We start from the raw sequence: 11126 nt of genomic DNA, 5'->3' as shown, positions 1-11126 counted from the left end.
GGCTTCATTGTATAGGGACCCAACTAAAAAAAATTGGTGCAGAGACTCAAATAAAAGGAAAAAAAAGTGTAGGGACTCAATTGAAAAAAAATTTGGTGCAGAGACCCAATTAAAAGAAAAAAAAGTATAAAAACCTAATTGAAAATTTTATGAAACTAGAGAGACCAACGAATAATTAAATCTTAAAAAAAATATATAAAACCTAATTAAAAATTCTAACTACCAACAAAGTAATTAGACTTGAATGAGGGCAATTTCGGTCTTTTATTTATTTATTTTAGTATTATCTTCCACGTCGGTTAGTCCAGAAACCATCAATATTAAGGGTTAAGTATGATTTTAGTCCCTAAGGTAGGGGTTGAAAATTTTTTTCGTTTTCGACCTTTTTTTTCTACAAAATGGTCGGAAGATTTAACTTAGTTTTAAAATTGTCCTTCAGACGAAAATATTCTTCCCCTTCTTTTCCAAAATCAACCAGAAAGCAAAGGCAGCAGTAGAGGCAAAAGGAGAAACAAAAGCAGAAGCAAAATCAACAACAACAACAACAACAATAAGTAATGGAATCACAGCAACAATAAAAACAGAAGAAAAAACAGAAGCAAAATAACAACGAAACAACAACAACAATGGATAATGAAATCACAACAACAACAAAAACAGAAGTAGAAGCAGAAGCAAAAATAAAAGCAAAAGCAGAAGAAGAAGAAGACAGAAGCAAAAAGCAGAAGCAGAAAGCAGAAGCAAAAACAATGAAATACCAATGGATTTGTTGGCGTCCGGCGAGGAGCATCGACGACCGTCCAATCTCGCGGATCTGCTGGCGTCGACGTGACCTCACTCCAACGGCAGCGACGGAACATGGCTCGATGGCGACCGACGACGGCGTTTCGCGATGAGGACGACGGCAGGGCGTGTCTAGACGCGGTCTTCCTCAGCGCCTCCGTTCCTCTCTTCTCTTCCTATTCGCTTCTCTTTCTCTCTCCCTCTGCTTTATCCTCTCTTGCCGTTAGCTGAGTGAGATCTAAAACCCCTCCCCTCTTCCGTTGGTGTGACCGAACGACGAGGAGCGGCAACAGCACTTGCCCTCCCTTTTCCCACCTTCTTTCTTGAACACCCCTCCCCCTTCCCAACGAAGTGTGATTCCCTTCACTCTTTAACTTGTCTCTTTTTTTTTAAGTTAGGGATATTTTCATAATACAAATAAAAATTTTGACAAAAAAGACGATTTTAAAATTAAGTTAAATTTTTAAGACCATTTTATAGTAAAAAAAATAATGAGAATGAAAAAAATTTTCAACCCCTACTTAAGGACTAAAATCGTAACCTCAATATTAAGTTAGAAAATTAATTAAAAACAAAAGTCAACTGCAGAAACAAGACACTGCTTACAACTTGATCCTTCTTTATTCAGTCTTCAATCCGTGAAACTGCGAACTGAAAGGGACTTCAACTTCAACGCCAGTGGTTGGGCAATTTCTTTCCCCCATTTTCTATTTTTTATTTTATTTTTTAATAGACAGGTCTGAATCCAATATTAAAACATTGAGGGTAGAGTTGACTTAAAAACACAAGTTGAAGACAAGAAAGGTTGAATTTGAATTATATATATAGAAAAAAACGAAAATGTGACAAAAGAATGAGAGTGATTTGGCTTTCTAAATCTAGCACTGTGATAAGTAGAATTTGGCAAAAAGCCTGTTTCCCTTGAATCAATACAATATCTTATGCCACTAAGTCAAAATACTGCGAAGGCTTGCGGATTTGAATGTATATATAAGTTGAATTGTAAGAGGAGTTTCAAGTTTCAACTGGTTTATGGTGAGATGAAGAAGGGTGTTCTATTTTCCTCCACCTTCTTATTTTGTTGCTTGGTGCTGCTTTTGGATTGTGCAGTTTCACTTCCTCTATGCGTTGATTCCAGTAAGTCTAGTTATCTTTCCATTTTTTTCTTTCTTTTCTTTTTTTGGTCCATTTTTTAGTTTTATAGATTCCGTAGCCTTACTTCCCCTGTTTGTATTATTTATTATTGATTTCTTGTTGCTCCTGTAGGGGCACCCTTTACCCCGAATAAAACCCTTGGATTTTGTCCTTACAATGGAAGCACATGTTGCAACTCCACACAAGATGCACAAATACAAAAGCAGTTTCAAGCCATGAAAGTATCTGATCCCGCCTGTGCCTCAGTTTTGAAATCAATACTTTGTGCGGTAAGTGATATTTGTTTTTTGTTTTGTTTTTATTTATTTATTTATTACCTGAAAGCATATTTTCAAAGTTACCTTGGTTCTCTCGTTTACCTGCTTACTGTGTATTGAATTTCCCTTTCACCGTGCAACCGTTAGAAGTAGGAATTGTATACTGAAATAAACCATCTAACTTCTTCATGTTTGAGTTGTGGCATCAGTGAGCAACTAGTGAGTAATGATTTCAGGTTTATCTTTTCTTCACGACATTAACATCTGGACCATATATTGAGATTTGAGCTTCAAGAGCTTTCTCAATTTGTCATAGATGATTTTCCCTGAAGTCTAGACTAATTTTTTTGTCAAATTTTCATGCCTGTAAAGTCATGGCTGTAATTTTGCTTGTAGCAATCCATAGTGAAATATTGAATGGGTAGAGGAATTTTATTGGTTCTTAACTCAGAAGATAGGAGTGGAAGTTGAGTACATTTTCCCAAAGAAGTCAGAACTGATCTGCACTTTTCTGATATAAATATTTGCATATTTCAAATGTTCTGTTTATGTATGTTGTTTTCTAAATTATTACCAAGAATGTTATATGTGCAACCATTTAAAGTTGTCTACACTAGACAACATTGAATTGGTAACTCGCGCAAATCCATTCTAACTTCAGTTTAATTGGTCACTAACACCTGAAACAATTTGTAACTTCTAAAAACATGTTGAATCATTAGTTACGTTTACTTCAAATTTAATAATTACAAGCTTCAAAATATCTCTACTTTATTAAGGAATGAGATAGTTAGCAACTTATATAGTTAGTTAGCTTAGTTGGTAACTTGCATAGTGAGTAACTTCCAGTTTCTAGTTTTAGAGAATCTGTTAATGCTGTTATTCAACAGATTCTTGGAGAAGATTTCTTTAGCATCTTGTAGTGATTTCTTGATTTAGCTCTCTCCCTTTTAGACTTGTTATGTATTATATATAAGCTGCCGTATTGCCAAATTACAGTGTAATGTCATTTCTCAATTTTCCATTCAATACTACACAAAAACCTTTCTCTCTTATTCTGTTTTGCTGCATAATCAAGTTCTAGTTAAAGAACCTTTCATACTTAGACAGTTAGACAAGACTTAACACACATTATTAGTATTAATTACATAATGTACTGTCCTGGCCAACAAAAAAAATAAGAAAATAAAATAAAATAAAATGTACTGATACAAAATGTCACAGCAAAAGTGGCACATGCTTCAACAAATTTTCTTGTTATGTAAAGTGACCAATTGCATTGAGATCTCAATATGTTGACATCTCTACTAGTGGACCGTACAACACTTTTCAGACAATTCAAAAATTCATACCTGCATTCATTTCTTTGCATACTTTCTTTGTTGTAGAGGTGCGACCCATTTTCAGCAGAGCTATATACAGTTCAATCCTCTCCGAGATCAGTGCCAGTGCTTTGCAACTCCACCGTACCAGCAAATTCGTCACAGTCAAAGGCAGCAGCAGTGGAAGATTTCTGTTCTCAAGTATGGGATACATGCCAAACTGTATATATAACAAATTCACCTTTTGCCCCTTCATTGCAAGGACAAGCAGGAGGACCACAAATTAAGGCCAATGCAACAAAATTGACTAACTTGTGGCAGTCCAAAACTGACTTTTGTAGCGCTTTCGGTGGAACATCGACTAATACTTCAGTGTGTTTTGAAGGTGAACCTGTTGCACTAAACAAAACCACAACACCTATCAACCCTCCTCTTGGCTTGTGCCTTGAGAAAATTGGCAATGGATCTTACCTTAGCATGGCAGCTCATCCTGATGGCTCTAACCGAGCATTCTTCTCTAATCAGATGGGCAAGGTTTGGCTGGCAACACTTCCAGACAAGGAATCGGGTGGAACGTTAAAGCTTGACGAATCAAGTCCCTTTGTTGATCTAACTGACCAAGTTTATTTTAATACACTATTTGGAATGATGGGAATGGCGTTTCATCCAAATTTCGCACAAAATGGTCGATTCTTTGCTTCATTTAACTGTGATAAGTCCAAGTGGTCGGGATGCAATGGAAGATGTGCATGTAATTCAGATGTTAATTGTGATCCATCAAAAATAGGTACTGATCATGGTTCCCCACCATGCCAGTATCAAACTGTTATCGCAGAATACACCGCTAATGGTACCGGATCTCAGCCTTCCTCGGTAAATGCTGATCCTCACATACAAAAGAAGTAGTTTCTACTTTCTAGAAGAGTATATTAAATGAGTTGAACTGAATTCTAATTTTTTTGCAGGCTGAAAGTGCAAAACCAACAGAAGTGAGGAGAATATTTACCATGGGCCTCCCTTATACATCTCATCATGGAGGTCAGATACTCTTTGGTCCAGAAGATGGATATCTATACTTCATGATGGGTGATGGAGGAGGCTCAGGTGATCCAAACAATTTTTCCCAAAACAAGAAATCTTTACTCGGAAAGATTATGAGGATTGACGTAGACAATATCCCAAGTAGGTATTACTAAGCATAGTTCCCCTGGTTCTCTCATTTACCTACGTATGCATACTGAGTTCTCTGTAAAGGAATACTTCTAATTTAATCACAAAAACATACTGAAATAAACTGCATACCCGTTCCTTGATTCATATGTCAGCTTAGAATTACTACCTCCGGTTCACAATGACTGTTGTTTGACTTATTTTCCCATACATTCATAACAAACAACAACAAAGTCTTGTCCCACTAAGTGGGGTCGGCTACATGAATCAAACGGCGTCATTGTGCTCTGTCATGTATCATGTCTACAGAGAGACCGTTTACATGTAGATCTCGTTTGACCACCTCACGGATGGTCTTCTTAGGTCTTCCTCTGCCTTTCGCTCTTTGTCCATCTTCCATCTCATCCACCCTCCTGACTGGATGTTCTATCGGTCTTCTTCCCACATGTCCAAACCACCTGAGACGCGATTCAACCATCTTTTCCACAATGGGTGCTACTCCAACTCTCTCCCTTATATCTTCATTCCTTATTTTATCCAATCGCGTATGACCACTCATCCATCTCAACATCTTCATCTCTGCCATACTCAGCTTATATTCGTGCTCCCCTTTAGCCGCCCAACACTTCGTACCATACAGCATAGCCGGTCTTATAGCAGTGCGATAGAATTTACCTTTAAGTTTTAAAGGCACTTTTTTGTCGCATATAAAACCAGATGCACTCCACCATTTTGACCAACCTGCTTGGATCCTATGATTTACATCCTGTTCAATCTCTCCATTATCCTGTATGATGCACCCAAGATACTTAAAACTTTTAACTTTTCGTAGGATGTTTTCTCCAATCTTCACCTCTATATTGGAGTTTTCCCTTCTCAGACTGAACTTACATTCCATATATTCCGTCTTGTTACGGCTTATGCGCAAACCATACACTTCTAGAGCTTCTCTCCATAACTCCAACTTCTTATTTAGGTCTTCCCTTGACTCTCCCATAAGGACGATATCATCGGCAAAAAGCATGCACCAAGGCACAGGCTCTTGGATGTGCTCTGTGAGTACTTCCAAGACTAATGTGAAAAGGTATGGACTTAAGGATGATCCCTGGTGTAATCCTATACCAATAGGGAATTCCTCTGTCACACCACATTGAGTCTTCACACTAGTTGTGGTCCCATCATACATGTCTTTAATTGTCCGAATATATGCGATCCTTACTCTCCTCTTTTCTAAAACCTTCCATAAGACTTCCCTTGGTACCCTATCATATGCTTTTTCCAAATCAATAAACACCATGTGCAGATCCCTTTTTATTACTACGATACCTCTCCATCATCCTTCTTAATAGGTATATCGCTTCAGTGGTAGATCTGCCTGGCATAAATTCAAATTGGTTCTCTGTTACTTGTGTCTCTTTTCTCAACCTCCGTTCTATCACCCTTTCCCATAACTTCATAGTATGACTCATAAGCTTAATCCCTCTATAGTTTTCGCAACTTTGTATATTCCCCTTATTCTTGTAGATAGGTACCAAGGTGCTCTTTCTCCACTCATCAGGCATCTTCTTTGACCTTAAAATCTCATTAAAAAGCTTGGTTAATCAGTTGATGCCTTTTCCTCCAAGACCCTTCCAAACCTCAATCGGGATATTATCAGGTCCTACTGCCCTGCTATTTTTCATCTGCTTTAGAGCCTCTTTTACCTCGAAGTCTCGAATCCTTCGATAGTAGTCAAAGTTTTGATCTTCTTCCCTTGTGCATAATCGACCAAGGCTCGGAAGAGTCTTCTGTCCCTCATTAAATAACTCGTAGAAGTAGCTCTTCCACCTTTCATTAATCTTCTCCTCTTGAGCCAACACCTCTCCATCCTTATCCTTTATGCACTTAACCTGATCCAAATCTCTCGTTCTTCTTTCCCGACTCTTTGCGATTCTATATATGCATTTTTCTCCTTCTTTCGTGCCCAAAGACTGGTAGAGACCCTCATATGCTCTTGTCCTTACTTCACTTACAGCCACTTTTGTCTCTTTCTTAATCGCCTTATATTTTTCCCAGTTATCTGCATTGCGGCATAAAGACCACTCTGTAAAGCATTCACTTTTTATCTTTATCTTTTCTTGTATACTCGCATTCCACCACCAGAACTCCTTGTCTCTTGGTCCTATTCCTTTAGATTCACCAAAACTTTCTTTTGCTGTTCTTCTAATAACTTCTGCCATCTCCCTCCACATCTCTTCCGCGCTTCCATTCTCATCCCACTTTGCCTCTTCTCTTACCCGTCTTAGGAAGCTTCTTTGTTCCTCACCTTTCATCCGCCACCACCTCGTCCTTGGGTTTTTCGTATGATGTCTTTTCCTCAATTTTTGCTCAACGCGAAAATCCATGACGAGCACCTTATGTTGTGTTGTCAAACTCTCTCCCGGGATAATTTTACAGTTAATGCAAAATTTTCGGTCGACTCTCCTCAACAAGAAGAAGTCGATTTGAGAGCTTGTCATGCCACTCTTATAGGTTATAAGATGTTCGTCTCTCTTTTTAAAACATGTATTTGCGATGAGAAGATCAAAAGTTGAGGAAAAGTCCAAAATAGTTTTACCATCGGCATTGATCACCTCGAAACCATGGCCTCCGTGAATACTCCCATATCCAGTCACTTCTCTCCCAACATGGCCATTTAAATCTCCTCCTAAGAAAATCTTATCTCCCAAAGGTATGCCTTGAACCAAATTCTCTAGATCCTCCCAAAACCTTATCTTGTGTTGTTCGTCCGAACCCACTTGCGGTGCATAGGCGCTAATCACATGGAAAGCACCTCCCTCCACCACAAGTTTGATAGAGATGATCCGATCTTCCACCCTCTTGACATCCACTACGTCCTTCTTCCACTGCTTATCCACAATTATTCCAACCCCATTCCTATTCTTCACCTTTCCTGTATACCAAAGTTTGAAACCAGAAGTATCCAACTCCCTAGTCTTTGCACCAACCCATTTCGTTTCTTGTAGGCACATAATGTTAATCTTCCTCCTTGTCATGGTGTCCACTACCTCCATGGACTTTCCTGTTAGAGTGCCTATGTTCCATGTCCCAAATCTCAACCTTCTGTCGCTTCGACCTTTACCTTTTCCTTTGTGAACTAGCTTATTTACCCTCGTCCGTTCACGAAAACGCGAGAACCCTTGCTCATTTAACACTACATCCGGGCACCGATGCAGCGGCTCTTGCTTCGACACCGTACTCGAGCCATACAGCGCGTTGCTTCCGGGCAACGACCTAGCTTTAGCGCAATAATGTCTTTGATTCATGTCATGGGGGTTCGGCTATATTTTTATGTTGGTTGCCGAAGACCTAACACAACCCTCCTCTTTTATCCGGGCTTGGGACCGGCTATGTACCGCAAGTGTAACATAGGCGGAGTTTCCCATACATTCATAAATTAACTAAATACATTAGTTTATGAATATATGTATAAAAAGAGGTAGACACCAAAATACTATGTAGACACTAAAAAAATATTTTACAAAAAGAGGTAAAATTATTATGAACCACAGTTAGTACTTGTGTAGGGAATACATTGCTCCTCAACCATATGCTATGATTTTATTCTCAGTTTCTCACTTTCAAAAAGGTGTACTCACATGCTGTTGGAAATGACATTTATTCTTGAATTTTTCAGGTGCAGCTGAAATTAGCAAACTTGGGCTATGGGGTAACTATTCCATTCCAAAGGATAATCCATTTAGTGAAGACAAAGATCTGCAGCCTGAAATATGGGCCTTAGGACTAAGAAATCCATGGCGATGCAGTTTCGATTCAGAAAGACCTTCCTACTTTGTGTGTGCAGATGTTGGACAGGTTTGTGGATGCTTTTACCGACACATTTTTGAATTTTAATTACATCACTGTTGACTCACTTAAAAGTTCAAGCCCTACATGTTATTCTTACAAAGTGGGAAATCGATCATCTCATCTAGACGTTATCTGTGTTGATTTTTACCATCAATCAAGGTTAAGCTAAATACTGAATCATTAAAGAAAATAATATAATCAATAGTAAAAACCAACATGTAAAATTTCACATGTGAGGATACATTTCCTACAAAGTGTAATGCTAAATTTGTGAGTTAGTACTTCGTAGAACATTCTCAATTATTAACAACTGATTCTTATGCAGGATCTATACGAGGAGGTAGATCTCATCACAAAGGGCGGAAACTATGGATGGAGTGTTTACGAGGGCCCTTATCTCTTCAACCCCACTCAATCAGCGGGAGGCAATACCTCTGTAAAATCTATTAATCCAATTTTCCCAATACTTGGATACAACCATTCAGTTGTCAACAAGAATGAAGGATCAGCATCAATAACTGGGGGATATATCTATCGTTCTACCACTGATCCTTGCACATATGGAAGGTAATAAGTTTTCTTCAGTAACCACATAAAGCATGTCTAACTGAGGAATGCATCAAATTATTTTTGTGGTTTAATTACTCTGGAACTTGCTATAGTTTTGAAAATTTGTGATTAAGTCCCTTTGTTGTACACTAATTTCAATTAGATCCCTGTATCTGGAAGAAATGAAGTTGAGCATTTTTAATTAAATTACTTACTATATGACACAAACGTTTTCCAATTCACTTTTTATTTTTTGTGTTGGGCTTAGAATGGTGATTTCAAACAATGTGGAGACTTTGTATTTTTTTTTCATGTGGAAAGCACAAATTTGATTTGTGACATTTAATTTTTTATTTTAACATGCAAATACGATGGTCAGATTTGTTTTTTCTTATTTTAATTTTATTTAAATATACAAATCTGACTTTTAAATTTATATTTTAGTATTAAAAATTTTTTTACGAAAATTCGATTTATGAACTTAGGAAATCTGACCCTCAAATTTTTCTACAAATTTCATTATTCTTTAAATTTGAAGGTCCTATTTGTTATTTAAAATTAAAAAAAAAAATTCATATAAAAAAAAAACACACCAATTAACCATTACCATAAATTATACACAATCTTGTTCTATATCTAAAAAAAATTAGCCTTCATAATTTAATATAGGGCTACTTAGTTGAAAATCTTTGAATAGTATAACTACTTGATTATATATTTTTATACTATAGGACATGGATTGAAATTTTTTTGTACAATACAAAAAATTAATTATCAACTTTTTAAGTTATAAAAACAAATTAAGTGAAAACTATAGATTTCTAAAGTAATTTAACCTAATTTTAACAACAAAGTTTTCCTTTCTCTTTTAGTGTCTCATCCTCATTCCTCATGCCTTGATTTGGATATATAAATTCTTGGATTAGAACAAATAACACCTATAGCACCTATATATGCAATATGCTTAAATTGATCTTCAAAAATATGATAATTATTCATATTTATATAAAATTAATTCTTAACAATTCGCTCCTTTAAGTACTTTGTTTCCTTATACATTATATTATAACCAGGTATTTGATTAAAATAAATGAATATTATGGCTGCTATGTTGCTTCTATTATTAATCATTGAAAATGATTTCAGGTATTTGTATGGAGATTTGTATGCTGGAGCAATATGGGCAGCCACAGAAGACCCAGAAAACAGTGGAAATTTCAGCACTAACAAAACCCCTTTCAAGTGTGCACATGATTCTGCTATCAAATGTGACTCTGCGCCTGGGAGCTCCCTTCCAGCATTAGGTTATATCTTTTCATTTGGTGAAGACAACAACAAAGATGTCTATATCCTTGCCAGCGCTGGCGTTTACCGAGTTGTGCGGCCGAGTCGCTGCAGCTATGCTTGCTCTCTGGAAAAGACATCTGCAACTAATCCTACAAGCCAACCTCCTGGTCCTTCTCCATCTCTTGCAATCCGTTGGAGTAACGTGTCTGGATATCTTATGCTGCTGCAATTTTCATCCATCTTGCTGATCTTATTGACTTTATTGTAGTATGTTATGATCTTTCGTATTTATTAATTTCATTTCTAACTTTTGTTTCCCTATATGCATAATTTACAACAACTAATAAGTGAACAAAGAATCTAAATCTGATTTTTTATTTCAGACATTTAAGTGCATTTGCGATGTGTTAGAATCATAGTTATAAGAATTGAACGGCAATCGATTTGACAAGTTGTTGGATTACTACTAGGTGAATAGTTCAATTGGTAGGTCACTAATCGAAGCATTTGACCCATAATAATTAAATAAAAATATATAAAATAATAATAAAATAAAAATTTAAATAATAAAAATAAATAATACTTTTATAATTTCATATAATACAATATTATAAAATTATAATACAATAATATTATTGAATGATAATCAAATTATAATTTAAACAATAAATTTGTACTAGAAGTCTTTGGTATGTGTTGTGAAATGAATTGGGAACTTGCGAGTTGAGGTGGTCGTCAGATTATCTGACTGGAA

General features: G+C 36.6%; 1 protein-coding gene across 1 annotated transcript; it reads left to right on the top strand.

Annotated features, from left to right (window-relative positions):
- The first annotated feature begins 1658 nt into the window (after positions 1-1658).
- On the top strand, positions 1659-10758 carry LOC130982342 (HIPL1 protein-like). The gene is made up of 7 exons (XM_057906316.1): positions 1659-1920; positions 2050-2207; positions 3584-4390; positions 4483-4699; positions 8364-8542; positions 8862-9103; positions 10232-10758. The coding sequence occupies exons 1-7, from the start codon at positions 1725-1727 to the stop codon at positions 10638-10640; spliced, it is 2208 nt and encodes a 735-aa protein (XP_057762299.1). The 5' UTR covers positions 1659-1724; the 3' UTR covers positions 10641-10758.
- Positions 10759-11126: the final 368 nt, after the last annotated feature.

Source organism: Arachis stenosperma, chromosome 5 (genome assembly GCF_014773155.1).
Source record: "Arachis stenosperma cultivar V10309 chromosome 5, arast.V10309.gnm1.PFL2, whole genome shotgun sequence".
NCBI classification, from domain to species: domain Eukaryota; kingdom Viridiplantae; phylum Streptophyta; class Magnoliopsida; order Fabales; family Fabaceae; genus Arachis; species Arachis stenosperma.
The sequence above is the reverse complement of the archived record's forward strand: the minus strand, read 5'-3'. Positions and strand labels throughout refer to the sequence as shown.

Coding starts and splice junctions, on each gene's coding strand:
- LOC130982342 (XM_057906316.1), top strand. CDS start 1,725: ATGCCACTAAGTCAAAATACTGCGAAGGCTTGCGGATTTGAATGTATA. Junction 4,391..4,482: donor CCGGATCTCAGCCTTCCTCG/GTAAATGCTGAT, acceptor ATTTTTTTGCAG/GCTGAAAGTGCAAAACCAAC. Junction 4,700..8,363: donor TGACGTAGACAATATCCCAA/GTAGGTATTACT, acceptor TGAATTTTTCAG/GTGCAGCTGAAATTAGCAAA.